Genomic DNA, 27,701 nt, shown 5'->3' with positions numbered 1-27,701 from the left:
GGATGGCTCCACCGTCCAGTCCATGCTTGTGCCAGGCCTGGGCGGGTGTGGCATGTGATGGATCAGCCCGAGGATGGTATTTTGGAAGGAAAATTCAAATTATATTTTAAGATAATACCCTGCCTCCCCGCCCCCACCCTACATCCCATTTGTAATCTGGCCCAAGAGGTTCTGGCAGGAGGTAACGAGTTTGTGATGGATGGGTAGGCAGCCCCATTAGGCCTGCAGATCCTGCCTCTTAATTAATATTGATGTGGCTTTAATTTGGGGGCTTAGCAGGCATGTTTTGGTGGCGGGGCTCTGTGGGGTTGCAGAGGCCCTGGGCCACCTGTGTTGCTCCTAGCATGGCTTGGCTGCCTGGGCTGGGGTATCCAGCAGTGTCCCCATGCTGTTCTTGCAGAGCTCCTGGCCTCTGCTGACCACCAGCCCCATCTTGAGCAGCATGATGTCCCTAGACATGGAATTGGGAAGCAATGACACCCATTATTTCTGGTGTTTCAGATAGGATAGACATTAATAGCCTCAAGAGCGCAGATAATAGTAAAATGCAGCAAAATAATTAGGGAATGATGAACGTTGTGTATTTATCAATTTTGTTTGTTAATATAATTTAATTATAGGTTTATATAATTTAATCCATACTGGCTATGTTTAATAACTGGCTTGCAAATTCCTGAAAATTTAACAATAGGCTCTGGCAAGGTGGTAGGATGGGCTCCAGCCCACTGAGTGTGTGTGAGTGCAGGTGAGTGTGAGCACTGGTGAGTCGGAATACCTGAGCGTGTGTGTGTGAGTGAATGTGTCAGTCAGGGAGGCCTTCCTTTGCACCCAGACTCAGGCCTGGGGTGGAGTCCCAGATGCCACCTGACCTGGCACCCACTGGGCTCAGGCACGGGAAGCTCTGTGGCACCCTGGAGCTCAGGCAGAGTGAGGTGCCTCTGCAGAAGTGGCGTCAGGAGGCCCACAATGAGGGGTGGTGGCATCTGTGGGCCCCTTGCTGTGGCTTCACTTCTGGCTCTGGTTGCCACTGTCCCTTCAAAGACAGGTTCCCGAGGAAACAAATTAAACCCGAGTAAATATCAGAAAGTAATTATGTAAATTAAATACATAATTTAAAGAACACTTGTCATGAGGTCAGTGGAAAGCTGTGAAGGCAGAAGCCTCCCTGTCAGGGCTGGCAAGGCACAGGCGGGTGAGGGGTGGCAGCCGCACTGGAGAGGATGGGCTGCTGTTCTGAGCAGCCTGCCCCTCACACGGGCTCCGTCCCAGGTGCTTCATGTCTGTCCTTCTGTGTGCCCCTCACAGTGGTCCTACCCCTAGACAGCCTCACTCTGCCCAATTTAGAGGCAGTGGCTGAGGCTCAGGGAGCTTAAGAGCCATGCCCAGGCCAGAGATGGCTACCCATGAGTCCACCTCCCCTGTGGCAGGCCCCAAAGCCCAGGCTCTTTCTCCCACGGGGGAGCCACAGCCCTGCCCTGAAGTGGCCTCCCTGAGAGCTAGGCAGCATCTGCTCCAGCTATGGGGGCTCTCGGGCGCAGAGCGGGGCTTCAGGGCTCACTCCAGTGCAGTGTCTCCGTTGTTGTCATCCTTTCTCTGCCTCAGAGACAGGAGGCAGTGGGCAGGAGTGGTGGGCTTGGCATGGCTGGGCCCTAGGCCCTGGTCTCAGGGTTTTCTGGCATCCCTCCTGTCCAGAAATGCCACTGTGGCTATCCTTCTGTGGGCACACAAGGTCCCACACCCCTCATACCCAAACAGAACCACACACAGGTCTACAGCTGGACTGTTGGGTTCCATGCCTTTGATCCTGACATCCTCTCGGTCTGGAATACTCCCTCTCTTGTCCATGCAGAAAATGCCTCTTCGTCCTGCAAGTTCCAACTCCCCACTCTCTGAAGGCTTTCTTGAGACCTTCCCTCTGTCTGGAGAAACAAACCCCTTCTCGTGCACTCCCTGCTGTTCCTAGTACATCCTCAAACACTGTTTTCTTGTCTGTTTCCTGTTGGGCTCCTTTGAAGTTGGGGACAGGGTCTGATCCTTCTCTCTAGTATCCACGATAGGGCATGGCCTGGTTGGGCACCAGACATAGGCTTGGAGAAAGCCTGAGTGGGTAAGATAGTGTGGGGCAGTCCCATCAGCCTGTCACTGAGAGGGTGGGAGTTGTGGGCAGTGACCAGGGCAGCCCCACACACATTCCCCACCAGCACAGATCCCGAGACACTGCTGGTCCCAGGGATCAGGAGGTCCCATTGGGTGGGTGGGTGACAGCCCCTGGGTGGCCCTCAGACAGGTCTGCAGAGGGGGAACCCGGCCCAGGTTGCTTCCAAGTTAACTCGGTTGGGGCTGCTCTTTCTAGTAGAATGGGCTTTACTCAGAGTGATAATTTACAGAACTAATGAAGATGCTACATTTCACTGTGTAATGTCACTTATTAATACTGATTGCAAATTAACAGCTGGTAATGGCATGCATCATGTTTTCCTCTTGCCATTCTTAAATGCCAAACTCCAGCATTTGACCAGCCTGCTGCACGGTCTCTCTGGAGCTCTATATGCCTGCGGTGGCCACTAGATAGGTCTGGGGTGGGGATGGGAGTTGCTGTGTCTTGGTGCACAGAGAGCAGAGCCCTTTATAGTAGACAGATCCAGGGTTGGATCCCAGCTCTGTTCTGAGCCAGTGACTTATCTGTGAAATGGGCATACTCTGGTAATTCCCTACAGGTGCTCAGGCTCAGATGAAATGTGTGTGCCAGGCACCTACCTCAGCATTGCAAACCAGACCATTGCAAACATGATGGGGTTTGCAAACCTGCCTCCTTCTCATCCTTTCCCACGTGCCTTCAGCTTGTTGGTGAATAAGACTAAAGAGCTCTGGCTCTGGAGTCAGAGGCCCTGGATTTGAGCCCCTTCCTAGGCTAGATAAACTCGGGCAAGACATGAGGGTGTCATGGGGACTAAATGAGACAGTATATGCAAATTACTTCACATAGTGCCTGGCTAGAAGTCAGACCTGGATAAGACGTGCTGTGTGCTAGTCAGCTTGGGCTGCATTAACAAGATACCTCATGCTGGGGGGCTTAAACAACACACATTTAATTTTCACAGTCTGGCGGCTGAGAAGTCCAAGATCAAGGTGCTGGATCTGACGTCTTGGGAGGGCACTTTTCTTGGTTTGCAGTTGGCCATCTTCTCTCAGTGTGCGCACCTGGTGGAGAGAAAAAGATCTCGAGTCTCTTATTGTCTTATAAGGCCACTAATTCCAACCAGGAGGTCTCTGCCCTTATAACCCTAATTACCTCCCAAAACCCCCTCTTCTAATACCATCACATTGAGGGTTAGGATTTTAACACATGAATTTTGGGGGAGCACAAACATTCAGTCTGTAACATGCTGTTACGATTACGCCATCATTGGTTTGGCCATACCATGGAGAGATGTCATCTGGCTGTGGCATTAACAAAATCCAAAGGCATCAGCTTTGGAGCCCCTGGAAATTCACATGTGGCTGTTTGGACAAACACTTGGAAATTACTTCTCTAGATTTGCTTCTCTACTTAAATGAAAGAGGAATCCAGAAAAATACCCAGAGCTCCCTCAAAGCAATGATGTGGGTCATTCCTCTGTGTTCTGAAGGAGGAGCTCAACTTCTCTGGCCTTCAGTTTTTTCATCTTTCATGGTATGGTTAGCCTTCCTCACAAGCCGCAGAGAGGGAGAAAAGAAATGAAGCATTGAAGAATCCAGCAGCTCAGGGAGAGGGCACCAAGCACCTGAGGGCTGGAGGCGAGCCTCTCACTGGGCGACTTCAGCTGGGGTCTTGCTCCTGCCTCGAGGGGCCTGTTGATGCAGGAAAGAAGCCTGTGGGGAAATGCCATGCCAATTCCTCATCCTGAAAAAATGGCATCAAAGCAGCAGGACTCTGAAAACCATCCCTGCAAATCATGGAGGAAGAACTGCTAAAATCATTACCAAATACCTCGTAAGTGAAAGGTGACAGGAAAATCAAACTTTATTTGTGAAAATTCTAAAAATCATTAGCATATTATGGATTCCTTAAAAATATGATCTCACTCAGCTGATGGAAGGGAATTGCAAATCAAAGGGACTATTTATTGCAGTGGGAACAAGGGACCTGCCAGATTAAAAGAAAATATTGAAGGAGCCAGAGATTTGAAACATGAAAGACAGTAGCAGATAAACACCGTGGAATTTTATCCAAATACTGGAACCCAACTTGGAACAGAAGTTGGTGAAGAATTATTTTATAAACCCATTTTCATCATAACATGTGTAAAATGCAAATCTTGATAATTATGTAAATTAGTTACTTGGCATAATTTACTTAATTCAAAGCACTTAATGTAGCGTGGTGTGTTTTTTCGAAAGTGCCAGAGTAGACGTTTATTTTAAATTGTTTTTAATCTCGATCTTCCAGCCTGATTATTTAAAATGTTTTTCCCTGTGTTTGTTTTTTAAATGGAAAGGAGTAGAGCTTGGTGGGAAATTGGAATGTGGTGGGATTAGCCGAAGCCTTCCATTGTCAGTGCCCCAGGCAGGGGGTGTGGGTATGGCTCATTCAAGGTCCCTGTGTCTGAAACAGCACACGTGTGAACACACCATGTGAACGTGCCCATACGGAGTCATCCAGACCACCCATTCCCTTTCCTGAATCTGCTCTTATGTGGTTCTGTGGCTGGTTCTGAAACCTGTCTGAGCAGAAGGCTCCTGGGTACTATCAGCCCTTATTAGAGGCAGAAACTTGTTTCCCTTCTCAAAGAGTTTTCAATGACAGACCTTCCCCTTCAAGCCACTTTACAACTTTGGAATTTCCATTATCACAGAAGGGAGAGATGACCTTTTTAGTTTTCTATTGTGTCACCCGATTGTCAGGATGGCACCTCCCTTCTTGATGAGACTCTAGAACAACAGAGATGATTTGCTCATTTGGGAGCCCTTTTGGGGGCGTTCCCTGTGCTGATGAGAAGGTTGGAAGGGAGCTGACAGCCGCTGAACATCTATTTTGCACTGTGCCAGCTGTGATGTATGCCCCTTGCTGAAGGATCTAAGGTCTCCTAGGAGGAAGGTGGGGTTGGCTCTGCTTTGCAGGTGAGGAAATGGGCTCAGAGAGGTGGTTGTCCAGGATCACCCAGATAGTGAACCCAGGCTTGTGCTTATTCTGTGCACCCCTGGGGGAGCAGGGCAGTGGGGCTGCTTCTCCGTGCCTTTTCCTAATCTCTGAATCTCAGACTACCATGGAAGATAGTGTTTTCCTTTTTTTTTGACAAGTAAAAGTTGTGTTTTTTTTTGTGGTATACAACATGTTTTGATGTATGCATACATTGTGGAATGGCTAACTCAAGGTAATCAACATATGCATTATCTCACATGCTTATTTTTTTGTGGCGAGAACACTTAAAATCGAGTCTGTTATGAATTTTCGAATATGCAATATATTGTTATTAACTATAGTCAACATTTATACAATAGATCACTTGAACTTATCCTCTTGTCTAATTGAAATTTCACCTCCTTTGACCAACATCTCCCCAGTCCCCTAACTCCCCAGCTTCTGGTAACCACCTTTCTATTCTCTATTTCTGAGTTCAACTTTTTCACATTCCACTTATAAGTGAGATCATGCAGTATTTGTCTTTCTAGGTTTGGTTTGTTTCACTTAGCATAATCTGCTCCAGGCTCATGCACATTGTTGCAAATGACAGGATTTCCTTCTTTTCAAAGGCTGAAGAGCATTCCATTGTGCATGTACACCACGTTTTCTTCATCCATCCATCGGCTGGCGACCACCAAGGCTGATTCCCTGTCTTGGCTATTGCAGAGTGCTGCAAGGAGTATGGGAGTTTTAATACAGGTTTTATTATGATTTAGGTATGGCAAGGCCAATAGATTAGGAGATGACTACCATTGAAAAGACTGTTTGTTATACTTGCAGATTCCCAGAGAAGAGGGCCTGCCTTGCCAGCAGGTCCCACAGGGAAGCAGAAAGGAGGAGGGGGGAAACTATGGTCAAGAGTTGGCTGTGCTTTCCATGGGGAGGAACAGGTGAGGCAGAGTAGGTGGGCTTAGGATTGGCTGGTGGGAGTAAGCCCAGTGGGCTCTGGGGCATAGAGGTGTCCCTGGTTGTCTGGTACCTGGCCCTGGGGTGATTAGGACAAGTGTATAGTGGCCCTGAGTGTGAGATCCCAATATAAAATGTGGTCGGGGTTCTGGGCTCTGGATTGGTTGATTTGCAGATAAAAGGCATGCTCTGGAGCAAGTTGTTTACTAACGCAGGGAGAGACAGGCCCTCCAGGGTAAGTGAGGCCCCAGATGTCAAAGCATCAAAAGGTAAAATATATAAGGAAGGTGTCCAGTTTTAGTCTTCTGCATATGGCTAGCCAGTTACCCCAGCTCCACTTAGTGAATAGGGAGTCATTTCCCCATTGCTTGTTTTTGTCAGCTTTGTTGAAGATCAGATGGTTGTATGTGTGCAGCTTTATTTCTGGGCCCTCTTTTCTGTTCCATTGGTTTATGTGTCTATTTTTGTACCAGCACCATGCTGTTTTGGTTACTGTAGCGTTATAGTATAGTTTGAAGTCAAGTATGTGATGCCTCCAGCGTTGTTCTTTTTGCTTAGGATTGTCTTGGTTCTTCTGGCTTTTTTGGTTCCATATGGTACACTCTGAAACTAAAATAAAAGTTAAATAAAATAAATAAGTACGTATCTTTGGAAAAATGATATGGTTAATACAGAGGGTAGAGCTTTTTGGGGTGAGGGATGGGATGTCACTCTGGAGGACCTCAGGGCCAGGCCTGCCATGACTGTTGTCTGGGGAGCTGGGATTGTGATGGGGACAGGAGAGCCCTCCCTCCCAGACAAGACTCTCTCAGATGAGACCTTGGGCAAGTAGACTTAGAGCAGTAGCCCTTTGCTGCTGAATCTGGCAGGACACCATCATTCTACTCACCTGAACGCAGACCTTGCCTAGGCTCTGGGGGACCTTGTCACCCTATGATGGGGGAGGCCTGCTTCCAATTTTACCAACAGCTGCTGGATGTGCCATACCTTTGCTGAATTGCCCCTGGGCCTGCTTGGTGCCCCGCTGACTTCCACAGAGAGTCACCTACATGGATCGATTGCAGGGAATTCATTTATTTATGAAGTACTGTCTGCAAATGGAACACATTCTGGCAATAGGTGGTACTCAGTAAGTGGCAGAAGGGAGCCACTCCTTTCTTCAGGGTCAGCGTCAGTCTTACCCTCAGGACCCAGAGCTCCTCCAGGACAGGGCTGTGAAGTTTTAAAATTCTGCTGCTCCGGAACCAAGCATAGGGCCTGGCCCAGGACAGTGTTCAGGAAATATATGAGGAAGGAAGGAAGAGGGCGGGAAGGGAGGAAGAGGAAATGCATAGCTGAGAAGCTGAGGTGTGAGGTGTGGGGAGGTGAGGCTCCAGATGGATTCCAGCGGGCAGAGGGCAAGGGTATCCCTGTGATTGGAGCCACAGCAGGTAGTTCTTTGGGTTCTCTTGGAAATGGCAGACCCTGCTGCCATCATACCTGCTCCGCTTGCAACAACTATGGTGACATTAGGAGCTGGTGGTGGGAGGGGAATGTGCAATGAAAGAGAGGAGGCTGGGCAGGGCTCTTAGAAATGAATTTGAATTATGGGTAAACTACATCTGGGAAGAAATTCAAAGCATATCTTTGGGGGCTCAGGTAAGAAAGAAGTAAAAATAAAAAGTCTATGGAATCAAAGTTGTGTCTCAGCCTTTGGAAAATTTGCCAATAATCCAAAAACACTTTTAACTGTGAATTTCTTCTGCGTGTGAGGTGGCAGCCTTCATGTATATATATGTACATTACAGATGGTAAAATATTCTCTATAAGTACTCTCAGTGCCTGGGCCTTTCTCAGAAATTGAAAATAGTAGGGGAAGCAATTTGAAATGTCTTCTTTCGCTTCAATTACTTTTCAGAAAGAAAGTATTAAAAATACCCAGTGACTATCTGATTTTTTTCAGAGGGAGTGGAGGGATAGTCACAATTATAACCTTAGATTTTGAAAAAATTATTTCCCCAACTTCAGTTCCTTACCAAGTAGGGCTTTGCCTCCACCGGCTACGTGGTCATCGTGTGGCTGCTGAAGTCATGCCGGGCTTCAGGCAGGTTCCCGCTGTGGTTCAACTTGATTCCATAAACTTTTACTGTTTCTGACTCTGTTCTAGGCACCAAGCCTTGGGGTTTGATAAAGAACACAAATGAGGAAGGCCTAGCTCCTGTTACCCATATATTATGATTTAACGTTATTAATATTATTTAATATTATTAAATTTGAAGGGGGCATGAATTTCAACTTGAGGACCTGAGATGGCCTCAGAGGGGAAGTTTGAATTGGGTCTTGATGGAGGAGTAGGGCTCTGTAAATTTCAAATTGGGAGCATCCCAGTGGAGGGAGGGTGTGTGTGTGTGTGTGTGTGTGTGTGTGTGTGTGTGTGTGTATGTGGAGGATGTCCAGGAGTGGGCAAAGAGCTTCTTTTTCTGGATCCCAAGGTACATGGTTTGAGGAGGACGTGGTGGAGGCAGGTGATGAATGTAAAAACAAATAGAAAATGCTGTTAGGCATGGTGAAACCCCTTCTCTACAAAAAATACAAAAATGAGCCGGGTGTGGTGGCAGGTGTCTGTAATCCCAGCTACTCTGGAGGCTGAGGCAGGAGAATCACTTGAACCTGGGAGGTGGAGGTTTCAGTGAGCTGAGATCATGCCACTGCATTCCAGCCTGGGCAACAAGAGCGAGACTCTGTCTCAAAAAAATGCTGTTAGGACCACAGTCTCTTAGGTACCCAAAATGTCTGGAGTCTATTTTGTGCACAATAATGAAGTCTCTAGAAGACTTTTTGTTTGCAACTTGATTGACTGATGCTTTTGAGGATATTAATTTCTTGGCAACTGTTACATAAATTGTGTTATTTGTTGAAGGTTTAGAGGAGGGCTGTATTGTGAGCAGATATGATCTCAAGAGAGAACATTCTTGTGGAATGTATTAGAGGGCAGATGCTAGGGTCAGGGGACCCTGCAGGACACTGTTGCATGAGTCCTAGGGAGGAGGTGATAGTGCTGAACCTGAGAAGGGAGAGTGGAACTCGGGAAATGTTTAGGAGGAGAAGTTGAAAGGCCTCCGCCAGTCCAGGATGTGGGCTTCGTTAGCACATGTGTGGTGATGCTGTTCTCAGACACGTGAGAACAGACATGGCAGGTGGTACCAGGGGGAAACCTAGGACTAGTGGGAGTGTGACCGGGAGCGTGTGAGGGAGGAGAAGGGGAGCGGGTGGGAGCAGAGGGGCATATGATTGTGCCTGCAAGCCCAGGGGGAGAGGGCATTAGGCAGGACTGCAGGCTGGATGCTGGAGAACCGTGGAAGACAAAGACCGAGGAGGGCCCTTGTTTGTTGATGACTTTGGCAGGAGCTTTAGAGCAGAGTCATGGAGCCTGATGCAGGGGGAGAGGGCGAGCGGCCAGGATGTGCCGGGCAAGCAGGGCCAGGTGTCAGAAAGCTGGTGTGGAGGCGGGGAGGGACCTGTGTCCTCTCCTCCCCATGGATGATCCCTGGTGCCCACTGACCCTCAGCTTCCTTTCCTGGCAGTTCCACAGTCCAGCCTTGTCATGGGGTGAGCAAGGATCTTCTTCATTTGATGTCAAAGATGCATCATTCTGGAACTTTCTGTGTGCTGTCCCCCTCTCCTGGAATGTTCTTCCTAGGGGTTTCCAGAGCTGCTTCTCCTCACCGAGGCAGGGTCTTTCCTATCCCACCCTGAAGTCCCCTCCCATCCAGCATTTATTTTCTTTGGGGCTCTTCTCACTGTTGGAAATTATCTCCTTGTCTATCCTGCTATTGATTTGTTCTGGCTTGTTCTCAGCCTCTGAAATGTTAAGTTCTGCGATAAAGAACCCCAGGGGTTCATTCAGTTTTGTTTTCCTGTACCCGGGGAGAGACAGACACAGAGTGCTCAGTGACTACTAGGGGAAGAAGGAATGGGTGGGTGCTGGCAGGACTCCGGCAGGCTTGGGTATTGAGAAGGCCTGGTGATGGGGCCCCTGAGAGCCCAAAGAGGGTGCAGTGAGGCTGGCAGGCAGAGAGGCGATGTCAAGGCCTGACCTGGGCACCGTCACCTTGCATTCCTTGCAGGAGTGGACTGGCCCATGCACCCCGAGCTGCCTCCTTTCTCTAAGGCGTAGGACTCCTCTCTAGGGAGCTCCTCCCTGTCCCTGCAGTGTCCAGTGGCCTTTTCCAGAGTCCATGCCTCTCCTGGGTGCCTGGAGACCTGGTGGCTGTTGCCTTTCTCATGCCCTTTCTGGATCAGGTTGATGCGAGGCCTGATAAGGCCTCAGTCAGCAAACTTCCCCAGGGGCAGGTGGAGGTGCGTGTGGTTGGTGGAAGCTGCATTGGTGATGGTGGATGGGGCTGGCCAGTGTATACAGGGAGCTTGCTGGGGAGGCCCTGGGACAAAGTCCAGAGCTCTGTGGGAGCCAAGGGATTCTGGGGAAGGGGCACTAACTGTGTGGCCCAGTGGGGGAAGTCCCAGCTCTGTTCATTGTCTACCCGCTTGGGGAGTTCTCTCTGTGTGAGCAGCAGCAGCAGACAGTCAGGTTTTTTGGGGGGATGGGGTAGGGTGGCATTACAAATTTGGTTTCTTGAAGGGAGAAAAGGACTTTGTGGGAGAAGTGGGGTTCCGTGGCCCCATTCCTGGAGAGTGGCAGGAGGGCTGCAGCATGGGCTTGGACTCCTCACTGTTACTCTGCCTCCAGCCCCACCCCAAGTGCAGCTGGACAGAAGCTTCAGGGAAAGGAGGCTGAGAGTTGACCTTGTCAGCCAACTGGAGCAGGCGGTGGTAGCCAGGGGCTGCTGTCCCTCAGGAACACTGGCTTCAGCCAGCATCACTGATTTCAGGTGTGAGGAGCCACCGCTGGGAAGGAGCATAAACTGTTTCTGATGGATCGTAAACCCTCAGTCCCATTAGGGGCTGCTGGAATAGAAGCCAGAAATGCAGCAGTGGGAGGTGCAGAGGAGCTCTGAGGGCTTATGTCCTCCTGTTTGCATGTTCTTGTGTACTCATGGGTGCCAAGACAGTTGCTACTTGCCCATGGCGTCTCCTATTCCCTGAAGAAATAAAACAGTCCTGTGGGTTGAGATGGTTTTAGGTAGAGGGAGCTCAGGGAAGGGACTGAAGGAGACTTTTCCCCCAGCCCGAGAGGACTGGCCATGCTGGCATGAGGCATAAGGTCCCTGGGGCCACATGGGTGTCCCTACCATACTCATGGACTCATGCAAGCCCTCATGGTACACATGCTTATGTAAACGTGCAGAAAGGTGTGCTCTGTAGACATGGCCAGTCTCTGCCATTTTAAAGACTTGCAGTGGCCTTAGAAGCTGCTGGAAGGAGCAGAAGCTTGTAAATGACAGGTCTCAGGGTCCCACCTTCATGCCCATCCTGCAGCTGTGCTCGGATCTGTGTCACAGTCAAGGCCATGGGCAGTGAGGACCACTGGTGTTCTAAGGAAGAGGCAGGGCTGCAGAAGCCGCCTGTGGACATGTGGCCTTGCCCTGGGGCTGACTAGCACTCAGCCCCGTGTGGACAGTGCCACAGGTAAGCTGTGACAGGGCAGTTTTTTAAGGTAAAGGCGTTGCTCTTTCACTTAACGTTTTCATAAGCTATACCAGATACAATGCATCCAATGACCTTGATCTATCAGTTTGTTATTGCTGGGAAACAAACCGTCCCAAAACTTAGTGGCTTAGAACAGCAGTAATTTATTATTTTTTATGAGTCTATAGGTCAACTGGGCAGTTCTGCTCTGGGCTCGCTTGTGCATCTGAGTTCAGCTGGCTTGCAGCTGGGGATGGCTGCCTGGGTGCCTGCCTGACTCTCCTCTATGTGTCTCCACATTCCTCCAGCAGCTGGCCTGGAGATGTTCTCATGGTGGTGGCATGGTTCAAGAGTGGAAATGGAAATGCACAAACACTTTTTCAACCTCTGTTTGCGTCAGGTTTACTACTGTCCCATAGTCAAAGCAGGTCACTTGGCTGAGGCCGGAGCTGGAGCTGGAGCTAGAGGAGTCCTCACAGTGAGAGAACAAAAAGCCTGGGATTAGGAGCCTTTGCCAGGGGCCTGAAGGCAGCCAGTCTCCCATATTTAGGAATATCGTTTACACCACACTGGTTAAAGGCGGTTTCTCCAGGCAGTACCAGGCAATAGGACTTTCTGTGATGATCCGTCTCATATGAACTATATCTGTGCTGTCCAACATGGTAGCCACCAGCCAGATGTGGCTGTTGAGTACTTGAAATGTAGCTAGTGCACCTGAGGAGCTGAGCATGTAATTGTGTTTCTCTTCAATTAATTGAAGTTTTAATGTCCATATATGGCTAGAGGTTGTGTTATATACAGCCTAGATCCAGGGAGAAACCCTCATTGGCACCCGTGGAAGGCTGTTATGTGCCCGGCACAGCTGCCCACTGCTGGTTTTGGTGTGGGTGGCCGCTGGGTGCTGAGATGTCCTCCAGCTTATGATGGACAGATTTGCATTGTGCTGTGCTCCAGAGAGGGCAGGACTGGGGCTGATACCAGTGCTGGTGTTTCTGGTTGGGGCTCCTGAGCCATCTCTACACACTTGCCCTGCTACTCCCTCTGATTGGTTAAGAAGAGGTCTTTATCTTCTTCACCTTTTCTTTCAAGAAGCTTGGGAGTTACAGATCCCCATGGCCCTGAACAGACTGATGGAGACTGAGTTGCCTCTCTGGGAACCCCAAGGGTGTTGACAGCCTGGGGCTTGTGTGTTGGGGGCCTGGAGCACTGGGGCAGGTGTAAGGCACCATATTGTCCTCAGTTGGCTACCTTTCTTCACTTTGGGGGAGCCCTGTGCTGGCCACTTCATCTTGGCCCTGGGGCTGGCTCTCCTTCCTGTCTGACACAGTAGGCAGAGCAACACCGAGACCCTTGTTCTTTGTGAAGCCAGTGGGTTTGGGCACATGGCTGTGCTCCAGGGACCAGGCTGCTGATGGACAAGGGGCTGGCTGAGGTCATGGTTGGGTGATCATGCATTTGCCATCTCTAGAGGGCCCCCAGGGTTCTCATTTGTATGCTGCTGTGCCCACCCCATGCACCACCAGGAGGTGGGCTCCCCATACTCCCAGGTGCAGGCTCCTGAGACACAAGCAGGTGGCCCACACAGGAAGTGTGGCTCTTCAGAGTCCCAGGAAAATGGTAGTTGGCGATTTTCATCCCATTTTACAGACAGCCCCTCAGGCTCAAAAGGGATAGTGATTTGCCTGAGGGCTTCACAGACTGTACTGAGTCCTAAGTGTCGGAGTTCGTGGCAGGTGCTGAGGCCCTAGTCTAGGGCTTTCCCTTTGTAGTGGTAAGGGGGGCCCTGTGCACAGCCCCCAGCACCCTCATTACGACGGCCATGGTGCTTTGCTCTTCTCCCTCACGCTGCTTGGTTCCCCATGATGGCTCCTGTCACATAGTCCAGCTGGGACTACGCTTAGTGGTGAGCCTGTCCTCTTGGCACAACAGGGAGCCTGGGACTCCTGCAGCAGCTTGCATGGCACTTGGCATGAGTGTAGACCAGAAAGTTTGCAAAATTAGTACAGAGAGAGTTTTGGAGAGGGACAGGTTAGGAACAAACCCTGGTTCAACTAACACTGTTTATTTGGATTTTGTTCTTGGTGACTGCATGGGCCAGGCCGTGCCTGTGGGCATCCCAGGGCATGGGGACAGTGCAGCTTGTGGGTCTGGGCAGACCTAGAGTATCCTTCGGAGGGTGTGACTCAGGCACGGCTCTTGCTTATGGGAGGTGGAATGCAAGGATGGGCCAGATGCAAGAAACATCCAAGGCTGTGAAAAAATGGCCTGTGGATTGAGACTCTGGGCTGCACGTGACCCACCTTAGGCAAACAAAGGCATTCACTGGCTCATGGAACTGGAAAGTTCGGGAGAAACAGGCTTCAGCCTCACATGCACCCAGGGGCTGAAAATGACATTGTCAGGACCATGTCTCACTCTCAGACCCGCCTGCCTGTGTTCCTGGGCATGTCTCTTTTTGGGAAAGCCAAATGGCTTCTACAAGGCTGCTGCTAAGAGATGATTTTGGCACTGGATGAAAAAACTTTAGCACCCTCAGGCTTCACAAGGATAGATTTGTAGCAGTGTGCAGTGCAACTATATTGGCTTCCAGGTCCCTTCTTGTTGAATCGTTCATCCCTGGGTGGTTTGTGCCGACAGACCTCTCTCCCAGTGATCACCAACATGCCAGGATGGGCTCTCTCTGTACCTCCTTGAACCCCCTGCTCATCCCTGATCCAGTCAGGATGTGGGCTTCTGACTGGACTTGGAGTGAGAGTCACTCCAGCTGGAAACAGGCAGGAGGAATGTTTTATCAAGGAAAATCAGGTCCCTAAAGCCAGACAGGGTCCCATGCCTCAGGGCTGGGGTGCCATGATGCAGGCTGGGGTGCCATGATACAGGCTGTGCATTGGCAGGATTGGTGCAGGGACTGAGGGCTTGCACTGCCTATCTGCTGAGGCCAGGCCAGCTCCAGTCAGGGGCCTCAGCTGGCCATGGTTGGTCTAGGAGCCTCATGTTGGAAGCAGAGGGAGGTGAAGGGGACTGGGGATGCTAGGGCCAGGGACTGCCAGCAAATGTGACCTGAAGGCCAGAATTGCCGTGATTGGGCCCATATAGGGAAAGAAAGAGAGCTTGTCATGAATCAAGGGCACTTTCTGGCCATAGAACCTGTTGGATGGCATCCAACCTGTGGGGGGAGACAGTCAGCCAGGACTGGACACTGGTGAGCGCTGCTGGGTCTACGCCGGTGTCCTCCAACCTCTGTTTACGGGAATCACTGAGGCTGACTTGGACCCTCATTTTTCGTGGTGGCCTGCATGGGTGGAACATGTTGCAGTTAGACACCCTCCCCGGTGCATTCCCACTTAAAGATGATTTTTCTTTTCCTCCTCTTCTCCCACTGCTCAGATATCCGTGGGCTTCAAAGCTTTCTGGACCAGGCCTCGCGGCTGGGCCTTGACGTCTCTTTACAAAAGGTGGACAAGAACATTAGCCACGTATTCACCAGCCTCTTCACCACGATGAAGACAGAGGAGCTGAATCGCTACCGGGACACGCTTCGCCGCGCCATCCTGCTGCTCAGCCCACAGGGAGCCCACTCCTTCATCAACGAGGTAGGTCATGGGGGCCTGAGGCCTCAGGGGCCTGGTGCCCAGGGCTCTGCAGAAGATGGCTCAGGTGGGCTGCAGGGCACAGTCTTACGCATGGCCTAAACGGACATGGAGACCCGTAGGTGCTCGGCCCACAGCACTCAGCCTGTAAGGGGGGATTCTCTGAGCACTACTTGGCTCCTGATTGTTCCCTGACAGGTGAGTCAAGGCCTGCCCAGCCTCTGAGAAGCTGTGAGGAGGCTGGTGGAAGCCTGTTTACAAGTCACTGACAGAGATTTCTGAGGCAAGACTCAGCCCTTTTTTTTTTCTTTTTAATTTTCCTCTCTTTGTTGACAGGTGTAAGCCTCTAGGGATAAAATAAATTTCCAGCTTTCTGCAGAGGTGGGTAGGTCTGCCTTGGGATTTCTTAGCACCTGGAGGAGGTGTCTTTGCCTATCGTTGAAGGATACATTAGATGTTCTTATTTTTTTGGCACTTGGGCTAATAATCAGTGTGAATTTCTTTTAAAAACATCTCTGTTCGGGGTTGGAGCCTTCTAATGAAGACAGGGCCCATCAGTTTAAGAATCCATTAGTTAGTAAAGAATCCATTCATTTGTAAAGAATCCATTAATTTGAGAAGAAACTAGAAATAACCTATGAGTTGGCTGATTGGCGCTGGCCCAGGTAGTCTAATGGCAGAGAGGTGAGAGGCTGGAGTTGGCAGGTCTCCCTCTGGCCTGGGTTGGTTTTGGAGGGTGAGCTGGGGATGTGGTATGCCTGGGAGCAGAGGCAGATTGAACAGGTCACAGGGTGGCCAAGGGCTCCCTGCAGATTCTCCAGACAACCCCAGTCACCTTGTTGGCCCTCTCTGATTGAAAGTAAACTGAAGTGAAACATGACATTATACTAATTCCATTTGATGTACTTTGCTTGCTTATTCTGCTTTTCCTTCTAATTAATTATTACTCAGAATGCTACCTCATGCATCAGGAGCCAGCCCAAAGCCCACTGCTGGGGAACTTAAAATTTGGAATGCTTAATGTGGTACAACTGGCCGGCAGCCCTGATGCTCTCTGCTAATCAGGCCCCGAATCACGCCGGTGGTCCGCCAGGCTGTGATGTCCTGTCGGCTCCCGGCATTTTCACCAGAACATGTTGCCCTGTATGAAGTGATTCAGTCCAGTAATGGACAGCCTGGGATTAGCAGCACTAACATGTCCATTCTTTCTCAGAATATACCCAGCTGTGCGTTTGCAAAAGTCTGCTCAGGGGATGGCTCTTCTTGCAGTATTTCCCCAGCTGGATTCTGTACTGGTGATGGTGTCGACTAATCTCATCGCTGACCCCCTCCCTTCTTGCTTCTTGCCAATTCCTTGCCCCTTCCCCTTGCTTCCTTTCCTTCTTGCTCTGCTGTGAAGCTTGGGGGTGGAAAGACTATTGGCTTTGGAGTTGAATGGATGTGGGGGCAAGTCCCAGCTCCCTGACTTATTATTTGTGTGACCTTGGGCCATTTGCATCACCGTCTTAGCCTCTGTTTCTTCATCTGTTAAAAGGGATGAAGGAGACAGCTATGATAAAGCATTTAGCATATAGCTTTTCAAGAAGCATCTGTTTTCTTTTCACTGCACATATTCATGCATTTCGTTCTAGAGGATTTTAGCCCCTTCCTGTTTCTAGCCCTGTGAGGATTTAACACATAACTAAGACTGGCCTAAGGATGTTATTGCCAAGTGGTTAATTATGCAAACACCTGCAGTGGTGGATTCGCTGGGCTTGCTTTGTCCTGCTTGCATTGCTGGGTGTGATGGGAATGGGGAAGGCTCTGGGGTGGCCACTTTTTTTTTTGTCAGACCATTATTTTATTTTTAAATTTCAACTTTTATTTTAGGTACAGGGGGTACATGTGCAGATTTGTTACATGGGAATCTTGTGTGATGCTGAGGTTTGGAGTACGGATCCCATCACCTAGGTGGTGAGAATAGTATCCAATAGGTCGTTTCTAAATCCCCCACGCTCTAGTATTCTACAGTTTCTTTTGCTGGACTCTTAATGTCAGTCAAGTCCCTGGGATTGTTGGCAGGAGATTGAGGGGAACGATGGCATTTGGACTTTGGGCCAACAGCTCCCACCGTAGTCTTCAGTCTCCGCCGATGATAAGAGTCTTGATCCCTGTTCTCATGCACCTGCCATTGGTAGGGAGGAAGCTGAGGTTTCTTGGGTGCCCACGATGGCTCTGGCCCTTTGTGCATTCTCTAATCCTCACACTTTGCAGACAGAGGAAATGGAAAAGCTAAAGATGTTAAACGACTTACTTAAGGTCACACAAATAGCCACTTAGGCATTGAACAGGATTCAAGTCCAGATTTTACTCCCTCCAGAGCCCCTCTCTTCCATCTGTGATGATTCCAGGAATATCAGCGTACAGCACTGCACTTGCTGGAGTGGAGAAATAGGGCATGCTGGCTTCATTGGGGAAGATATGGTTCCACTGTCTCTGGCCAGGGTTTGGCAGAGGTTCTCAGGTACTTATACGCAAAGCATTTTAACGTATCTCCTAAGTGTGGTGGGGAAGAAAGGTGGATTCTGGAGTAAACATGAGCTATCTGACTGGCTAGCCCAGTAGGTCCCCTAGGAACACCTGGGAATGCTGTCCCTGCACGAAGCCTTCCTCACCACCTGGAGGCATTGCATGGGCTTCTTGAGCAGACTGACCCAACCTCCTCTTTGTTGTGACAAGGACAAATGATGTTCACAAGGACGACACACTGCCAGAACATGTCCTGAATTTTATGAAGCCCAAAGCACAGTTAAGGAGGAGTAAATGTCCCCTCAGCACCCCCAACACATCAATTGCATGTCAATGTTATGCTGCATCCGGGATGGTACGGATGAGCTGGAGTTGGCATGGGCTATGGGGCTTTCCTAGTTGTAAGTTCTCCTCTTCCCTACTCAAAAAGCCTAGCCAAATGGGAGTGAGTGAGGAAGACGGAGCTGCTTGAATCTTTTACATTTTGCAAAATGGCATTCATTCACTGAAGGTGGCTGTTGGCCTGGGGGCACATGGCACCACCAGCCTCTCTGTGATTCCACTTCACGAGGGGCTGTGCTGTCGGGCCTGTAGGTTCTGTGAGCCTGGCCTTGGCAGTGAGTGGGTGAGTGGAAGAGTTGTGGCAGGCCAAGGTGCTGGGGCCTGCCTGGGGACCCTGTGGGCTTGTGTGTCAGGCCCCACCTAGAGACCCCTCACATCCCTCGCTCAGTCTTTATTCCACATTCATCCTCTGAGGCCTCCTCAGCACCATCTTAGTAGCCACCACAACACTGCATCATCTTAAAAAGGTGTGGAGAGGCTCCCCTCAGGGAGGATGGGGCTGAGGGTGATAGAACTCAGGTCTCCGGGTCCCAGGCCTGGGGGCACCATGGGGCTACTCTGGGGACTGCCGAGGGTACAGGCCATGGAATGTCCCTTCCTCCAGGGGGGCCTGTTCTGCCTTGGGCTTGACCTTGGAGCCCTCCATGTGAGTGTGGGTGTCTCTTTCCAATCATACCCTAATTGGGGAGTGGATTGGACTCATTGGATCCTAGTTGGGCCTTGGTTCTTCTCTGGGCTACAGGTTGCTAAGTGGGACTTCAGTGCACAGTGACAACTACCTATGATGTTCTCCTCATGCAAGCCCATCAGCTTCCTCACCAGCTGGGGATCATGGCCCATGGAATTGCTGAAGTGACCAAGGCAGCAGCTGCTGAGAGGGGCCTTGCTCTGGGAATCCTGCTGGTGGCTGCTGGAGCTTTCTCTCTTCTGCTCATGGCTCTTCCTGTCACTTCTCCAGCATTTACTGAGCCCCAGCCTGTGCCAAGTTCTATGTGGGCATGTAGGCTTTGTCCCTGCTCTCACAGGGCTCCCAGCTTGGTGGGGAGGACTGAGGTGTGAACAGACCCTTTTACCTGTAATGGCAGAGGTGTGGCCAAGTCTTGTAAGAGCACGGAAGACAGAGTGATGTCCTCTGGCCAGGGAGAGATGGGATCATCAGAGGGTCAACGGAAGCTTCCTGGACTAGGTGACTCTGGGTCTGGGTCTGTAGGAATGAACTTGCACTAACTCTGTGAACAAGGAAGGGCTGGAGAGAGGGGTCAGGGGATCCCTATTGTATTCAGGAACTTGTGTGTCATGCAGTTGCAGTCATGGGTGTGCAGGGGAGGGAGTGGCTGGAGCTGAGGCTGGGATGTCAGCAGGGAGGGCTCCCTAGCCTGGGGCAGGAAATCCAGACTTCAGGACTGATGTGTTCTTGGGGTCCTTTTCAGGGTGTCAGAGGTTAACGCCCTACAGTTTACATGTCTTATTGTTGTTCTTCTCCAGGTCAGGCTTGATGGGGAGAACTCCAGTCCACAGTCATTTGGCCCTGGGCTTCATCTCAACTTCCTGGAGGGATTCTGTTCATCTATTCATCTGTCATCCACCTCTCTCTCCATTCATCCATTCATCTGTCCATCTACTCATCCATCATCCAATCACTTACTCACCCAGCAAGTACCAATTGGGAGCCTCCTATGGATGAGGAACCCTATCAAATGCTGAGGGGCATGGAATTCAGAGGCAGTGCCTCCTCCTCTCCAAGACTGGCTATGATATGGAAAGTCATGGCCACACACCATGCCACTGCTGGGCATTCCAGTGGCTGGCAGAGCAGCTGTGCCCCAGGGCTGTCATCCACTAAGGCCTCTCTCAGTGTCCGTGGGCATTTTGAGGACTCCAGGGCTTTGTCCTTTCACCTCTTATTTATTGGTTCTATGCCACTGTCTCTACCGTACATAGGCCTCCCTCTTTCCTTTTGTTTCCTCTGTATTTCCTCCTCTCCCTTCTAGTCTTTTGTTCCACTGGAAAGAGTGGAAAAATTAAATGATTTTAAACTGTTTGTTTTCTTTATGGAGAAGAGTTGCTGCTCCTTCTTTCCAGTTCACAAGGAGGCGGGGCAGCCTGCCCAGCCCTGATGTCCAGGCACCATCCGTTTCTGTATGTCCTGCAGATGTTGGATAATCTGTCCCTGTAACTAGAACGTGCTGCCTGTAGGCCAGGGACTGTGTGATGTTCACCATTTTATTTCCTGAGAGCAGCATGGGACCTTGTCTACAGTAGTGTTGAAGGACTAAATGAATGGGAATTTAATATTTCTTACTTCCAATAGAAACGGGGTCAGCTGTTTTTGCGTGTGTGTACTTTGGTTGCCTGTTTGGCTGGTAAACAACTCCTAGGCCGGCACATGAGCAAGGGCTTTGGTCTGAAAACTTTGGCTAGTGGGAAGGCTTACATTTGCCTAAGAGTGCTGCCTTAGGCCTGGGTGGCTCAGCAAATCAGGCCAGGGCTGCTCCTGCAGGTGGGACATTCCTGGGCCCAGCTGTGGCACATGGCAGTGGAGCGTGGGGTGCAGAGAGATCAGCGTGTGTGGTGGTGGTAAGCAGCAGTGGAGAAAGGTGTGGGAGACCAGGCATGCATTTGTGCACACACACACACACATGCACACATGGACACAGCTTGATGCAATGATACAACCAGCAGCCACATACACTGGTACAACCAGACCCTCAGACTGGCACAGCCCAGCAGGCACTGACACACACACAAACACATGCACCTGTGCAGATCCACACATCAATATGCATACATATCCACCAGGAGGAGAGCATTGCTGGTGGCAGAACAGTCTGGGAGAGGTATTCTGTCTTTGGAAAAGAAATGGCAGCTACCCAGTGACAGTTGCAGCAGATGGCATTGACCTCTGCAGTTAGATACCAGTGATCTCTTTCTGTAGAGGGAAGAACAGGAGAAAGAACAGCAGAGAGAAAAGCTGGTTAGTTGGACAGCTTTCCGTTGCTCTGGTACAAGATGTCACTTTTCATCCAGGCTGGATGGAGTTAGGTTAAGGAAAAAGGTGGAAGGGGCCACTCCCAACACCTCTCCCAGATTGGCTTCCCAGGCATGGAGTGTGCCTGGAGGTCAATTTAATCCTTCATAGAAGCCCAGCCTGGGTTTAGTCCTGTCTTCAAATCAATTGCTTCTCAGAGTTTGCTGCAGTGAGTGAAGCTCCCGCAATTTGAATATAAAGACTGTGCTTTTTAATACATTTATAGCAAAGGTAAATTAGCAATCTCAACGTTCTGTTGTCCCACATGATATATGCAAATATTTCTCACTCTAACAAGGTAAATCTTTAGCAGACGACTTTATCACTCAGAGCTAGGATAATTCTGTGCCATTTAAGTATCATTTACCAGAATATTTTAAATTACTAATTAATTATAGGAGATTAATTTTTGAATATGGCCCTGCATTTGCATTTAATTATATCCCACTGTTTACAGATTTTAAAGCCTTAGCACTTTAGCAAAAGTGCTTCCAGTCTGAGAAATTTACATTTTCTCTTAGAAATTCTTAGAAATAAGGTCACGAGAAAGAAATGTTTCTAGATTTTGTTCAGATGGGCTTGGAACTCAGCGGCTTCAAGAGGCAGCCAGAACGCGGGGCCTGGCTGAGTTCAGGAAGGGAACAGAGAGCTGTCCTGTTAGGATCTGTGTTTGAGGCTCTACGTGGCTCTGTCCCTTTCCTCCTCTGTCCCCACCATCCTGCTCATCTTTCCAAAGCAGTGCTGGGGAAGCTGCTGTGAGCTCTGTCCAGGTGTCAACCAGCACTGGTCTTGCAGGCCTCTGGCATCCTAGTCCACTGTCCCCTCTCCATGACAGCACTGTCACATCCCTCAGAGCCTGCTGCCTCCTGAACACACCTCCATTGACACCTCATCCCAGAGCTAGCCCTGCACCCACTGCTTGTGCTGTGACCCTCTATTGCATCTCCCTCCTTGTGTGATCTGGGAATGCTAAGGGCAGGAACTGGGGCCTGTTAATCTTTCTTAATCACATTTTCAGGGGCCATACGTTATGGTTGGTAAACAGATGGAGGGTGGGACCCCAGGAGCACCGACTTCTGTCCCCACACAAACATTGTCTAGAACTTCGATTGCCCACTGGGCAAATGAAACACATTCTTAACACTCCAGCCAAGCAGGAATGCCCAAGTAAAACATTGTAAGAATGTAATGTTTGATTTTTGATATTTCAAAGGAGCATCTAAGCAATCATCAGGGAAAAAGGCCTGAGTGCCGCTAGACTTTCTGGTGTTTATTTTCTGGTTGGCTGTTGTTTCTATTTTGAGTTCCATCTCAAATCATGCCGTCCCATTCTTGGTGCTCTGGGGTGCTGAAAGCCTTACAGAGACTGTCTGGGAGGCCTGTCTGGGGTCAAAGAGAACTGTGAACCTGAAGCATGGGCCTGAAGACACCTGGTGGCCTTTCCTTCCTTTGTGGGTCATTAAATAGCAGAGCAGAGTGTCAGCTCCTCCCTGCAGAGTATCTATGGCTTATTAGCAGGTAGCCCCTTTGGCCAAGGAGGCAGCAGACATGAGAAATAGGCATTTACAAAGGGAAACAGCCTGCAGCAGCCGAAATGGCTCAATTACCCTTTCTGCTCCCGGATCCCCAAGGGTGTTCAGCCTTGGGGGGGCCTCGCCTCTGAGCCTGAGGTGAGTCAGCCTGTTTGTTGACTGAAGAGCTGATTGGGGAGCTCAGCGGGGAAGCTGTAAGAAGATGTGGTGGGATGCAGGGGGAGGGGGCGGGTCATGAGAGGCAGAAATGAGAGAGATTATCTAAATTGGTATGAATTTATCTCAGAGAAGCTATCTGTGCCATGTAGTCCACATCTGGTGCCATTCTCTGCACATGGCATCCCTAAACAGAGCCCTCTCCTGGTGCTGGTGAGATAAGAGAGTTCCCTGACCCCACTCGCAGGACGTGTGATAGGGATGTGGCTCCTTTGTTTGGCTGCTTGCTCCTTACGGGATGGGGGGCACGCAGACAGGCAGGTGCAGGAACTGGGGTGAGCGCTTTTGGGCTCTGGCCCCACGGTAGCACTAGGGGTGGGTGCCTGTGACTCCCAAAGCCCCAGTGGGCATGTTACAGTGCTCTTTTAGCTCCTGCCATCTGCAGATGGCTTAAGCGTTAACCAGCTCAGCGCCCTCTTGGTACTCAGATCCTTGTCTGGCAACCAGGAAGAATCAGGTCACACAGACAAGTTAAAGGATGGTAAATGCAGGGGATTTTATTGCCAGATGGAAGTGGCTCTCAGCAGGATGGATGGGGAGCTGGAAAGGGGTTGGAGTGGGAAGACTATATTCCCCTGGAATTCTACCATCCTGCAGCTGATCTTCTCTCTGACCGTCTCCAACCGAACTCCTCTCGACATTCAGATGCTCCTCTCCTCTCCTTCTCTACTGTGTCGCTCTTCTGTTCCTCTGCCCTTCTGCTTATGGAGCCTGGGATTTGGGGTTTATATGGGTACAGGCATGGCAGGCCAAAAGGCAACATTTGTGTGTGAAAACAGGAATGACTGTTCCCATTTAGGGCTGTGAGTTTCCAGGCTTGAGGGTGGAGCCTTTGCTGGGGAACTTCCCTCTTCTACCCAGTATTTCCTGGCCTCCTGTCTACATCACTGGTAGGAATCTGGCCTTGGTCACCTGCCATCTGTGCTTGAGCTGCCAGTCCCCTTGGAGAGAAGAAGGGCTCTGCATCAGCTAGCTGTGTGCAGTGTAACAAACCATCCTAAAACTCAGTGTCATGCAACAGTAAGCATGTGTTGTTACTCATGAACCTAGTGGTCAGCAGACCTGGGTTAGATTCACTGGATCTCAGCTGGGCTGGCTCATGCATCTGGGCTGGCTGGTGAGGATGGCACTGGCCAGCTGTAAGCTGGGGTGATGAGCCTGCCCCTTGACAAGCACACTAGCCCAGGCTTATTCATGTGGCAGCAGCGGAGTTCCAGGAGAGCAAGTGTGAGTGCTCAGGGCTACTTGAAGCCTGAGCTCAGACCTGGTGCATTGTGACTTCTGCTGCAATCTCTTGTCCAGAGCAAGCCATGAAGTTAGCTCAACAGGCAGGGGAAAGAGACTCCTCCTCTAGATGGAAGACTGCTCTTGAGGGGGGAACTGGAAAGTCACATTGCCAAGGGAGTGGCTGCCTTGAAGGACGGAGAGTTGGGACCATTTTGTTGTCCATCTAGCATAGGCCCTAGTGTGCAGATGAGCTTCCTGGGTGGAAGCAGATGGTGGCAGTTCTGCAGGTGACCTGGGGCCATGTGCCTTCTCACTCTTACTTTGCTTCAACATTGTTCAACTTTGGGGTGAACATGATAAAGAGGGGGATGTGGAGCAGAGGGAGGGATGAAGACAGGCTTTATTTATCAAGTTCACCATATTCAGACCCTGAAACTCACCGAATCTTCTCAACAATGCTGGAAGAGAAGGGCTAGGATGGAGCTTTGAGCCTGTGGGGATTTTGGGGTTTGCTCATGGTCTAAAAGATGAAAAATGACAGAGCTGGGCTATGAATGCTGAACACCCTGACTCAAAGCCTAGCTTTTTTCTACTATGTGCTGTTGGGAGAGGAGGCTTGTTGCCATTGACAGATCAAGGGAGAGCCCATTTTTGTCCTGGAGTGTGACACAGAGCAGACTAGGTGAACATTGCCACGGAGTAGCAGGTAGCATGAGGAGGGGGACTGGACACCTCTGAATGCTCATATGGAGATGGGGACAACCCCCAGTCCTCTCTCGGCCAACACATCTGCAGAGAGCCTGAGGGGATGGATTGGCTGCCTCTGTGTCTCCATGGTCAACTAGAAGAGCAGTTTCTACAACCTCCCAGGCACCCGAGAGTCTGAGGACATTTTATATAGGCTTTCTGTCTACAGGGCAGCGAAGGGCAGAGTCCAGGCAGACCCAGCCCCTTTCCTGCCCCGCTTTCTCACCATGTGGCTTTCTGAGCTCTGGTTCCTCATCTGCTCAATGGAGTTAATACTTGATTCTCAACGTTCTTCTAAGTACAGGGTATTTTGGGGTGTAGGCTTTCCTTTTTCCTTTCTCACAGTGCTTGACATGGGTATGGGTACCCAGAACATGCCCAGTGACTGATGTGTGAGTGGGGAGATCGATGAGTCTCAGAAAATGTAAAGATATGGGCATGAAGGGCGTTGAGAAAAGTGAAAAAATCTTCTGTGACCCTGGGCAAGGTCAACATTCTGAAGTTTGGGATGTGCTAGTGCTTGACATTAGGGATTGGGCTGGTGACCTGCTGCTAGGTTGGTGGAACTAGGAGAGAAGTGGCAAGGTTGGTGGGCCGTTACCAGGCGTGTGTATGCTTCACCTCCCTGTTGCCTGCTGTGCAGGGCGTGGTGTGGCCTCTCCCTCTCCCCAGTGCGTTACTCACATATCTGCACTATCACCAAAGTATGCTGTGAGCAGTGTCAGGGGGAAAGCAATGTACAGGGTTGTGATCCACAGTTCGAGTCATGGAGCCTGGGGGAAAGGAGCTGCTGTAGGAGACAAGTGTGAAGGTAGGGGAGAAAAGAACTGGAGGGAGGTAGATCATCACAGGAAAAGCACACATGAATTCCCCCAACCCCATCCAAGAAGCCCTGGGTACATGGGCACAGGGAGGGCAGATGGAGGGTTTCCTACCCCAGGGAGATGCAGGACTTGAACCACTTCGATTTAAATAAGAAAAGGCAGGGCAGAGCACCCAAGGATGTCCCTCTCCTCCCACACCCATTCTGCCCATTCTCCTCTTCACAGAGGAAACCTGAGGCTTTCAGATGCTCAGCTGGGGCCACGATGATGCTTATGATGCTTTTCTTTCCAGGGCTGGGGCTGCTGGTGGCACAGAGGAAGGGGCATTGTCCTTGGAGCAAATGGACACAGAATCAGAGCCCAACTCTTCTATCAGTGCCATCTTTTTGAGGCTATTTACTGGTCATAAGCTGGGGTATTAACACCTTTCCAGAGGGTTGCCATGGGAATTAAATGAGGGAATGCTCTTGAGAGGGCCTGGTGCAGGGGTGGTGCTCTGCAAATCGTAGTTTCATTATTGTGCCTGTGGATGGTGTTTGGCTGAGATTGTAGAACCAATCTGGGGCTGTTGGGGTCAAACATTGGGAGGTATCAGTGGCTCAGAGATGGGGAGCTGTGGCCAGCCTGGCAGAAGGATAGCTCCCACTCACTCTGTGTCAGGAAGCATAGCTCACAGAGCCAAGTGAGGAAAGCCAGATGTGGGGTGCACCTCGGGTGGTAAGGAGGGGCTAGGAAAAAGTGACAAAGTGCTCATGATCTCCAGCCAGCCCAGCTGGGGTTGAGAACCAGCTTGTGGTCCAGCACTCAGATGGAGAGGATGTTAGAGTCCAAGAGAGAGGGGGAGAAGAGGAGGGCTAAGTGCTGCCTGGGCTCCAGATGCTGGCTAGGCACTTTCGGATCTTTTTCAGGAGCAGGGTGAGAGTTCACAGGGCACCTCCCATCTGGGCTGTTATTGGAGCACATGAGCAGGAGCAGCTACTAGTGGCTTCTCAGGAGTGCTAGTTACTGGGCTGATAGAAGGAGGGACAGCCGCGGGTGCTTTCTGCCTGCAGAGTTACTCTTCAGATGAGAAGGCATCTCTCAGCAGCCTGTCGGTGGCCAGTACACCACTAAGATAGAATGGGCTCCATCCCTGGACCTCTTACACTGGGTGCTTTGGGGGAGAAAGACATGGTCTCTGCCCCTGAAGCACCGCCAGACTACACTAGAGAGAGAAAACATACACTCAGGAAGAACAGCGACTACTCAGTTGGAGACTGCCCTGTGCCTAGCGAAGCAGGGTGGGAAGGGGGCCGCATAGCTGCCCCTTCTCTCTGCCCTATAATGATCAAGTGGGACCATCCCATCCAGGCTACCACATGAACTACTCTTGGATAATTCTGTAACTTGGAGCTTGTTAAGACAATCAAAGGGTCAGAGAAGAATGGCTAAAGCCACCCTTTGGCGTGACAGCCAGGTCATAAATCCAAATGCCTATGGCATCCAGGCAGGGATATTAAGGCAGACAGCAGGTGGGCTGTAAGAACTGAGAGTATTGCAGCTGCAGGCACCTGGGGGAAACATCCTTCTCTGAAGAGGACTGTCAGGCTCTGCCAAGATTCCCCTGAGAAGGCCTGGTGTGGTCACTATTTCTTGTGTCTCAAGAGGAGCCAGAAATTTGGACTTTCTGTGAAATCTCATAGTTTTTAAATGTTTGTAGCTAATCACAAAAATGCTGAACTCTTTGTTGGCCAACTCTGCCTGTGGCAGGGCTGATAAGGCTTGCAGGCTGCCAAGTGGTAATGTCTGATTTATTGCATATATACTGTCAACTTAAGCTCATTAACTATGAGAATAGTGTGAAGCGAGCCCTGTTCTCCTTTCCCAGTTCTTTCTTGCTGAGGATAGGCAGTCATTCTTAGCACAGTGGTCCTAGGAGTTCCTATTTCTTTTCTTTTTCTTTTTTTTGTTTTTGAGACGGAGTCTCACTCTGTCGCCCAGGCTGGAGTGCAGAGGCACGATCTCAGCTCACTGCAACCTCTGCCCCTCCAGGTTTAAGCAATTCTCTGTCTC

The 27,701-nt window shown here is 50.3% G+C and overlaps 1 protein-coding gene across 4 annotated transcripts in view; it reads left to right on the top strand.

The window, feature by feature from the left end:
- GRID1 (glutamate ionotropic receptor delta type subunit 1) overlaps positions 1-27,701 on the top strand; it is a 777,975-nt gene that overhangs the window by 212,366 nt on the left and 537,908 nt on the right. For all 4 annotated transcript variants that reach the window (XM_063607779.1, XM_034931017.3, XM_034931018.3 and 1 more), the window contains exon 4: positions 15,023-15,228. In XM_063607779.1, coding sequence (XP_063463849.1) covers positions 15,023-15,228 — 206 coding nt within the window. The remainder of the gene's footprint in view (positions 1-15,022; positions 15,229-27,701) is intronic.

This window comes from Pan paniscus, chromosome 8, assembly GCF_029289425.2.
Source record: "Pan paniscus chromosome 8, NHGRI_mPanPan1-v2.0_pri, whole genome shotgun sequence".
NCBI classification, from domain to species: Eukaryota; Metazoa; Chordata; class Mammalia; order Primates; family Hominidae; genus Pan; species Pan paniscus.
The sequence above is the reverse complement of the archived record's forward strand: the minus strand, read 5'-3'. Positions and strand labels throughout refer to the sequence as shown.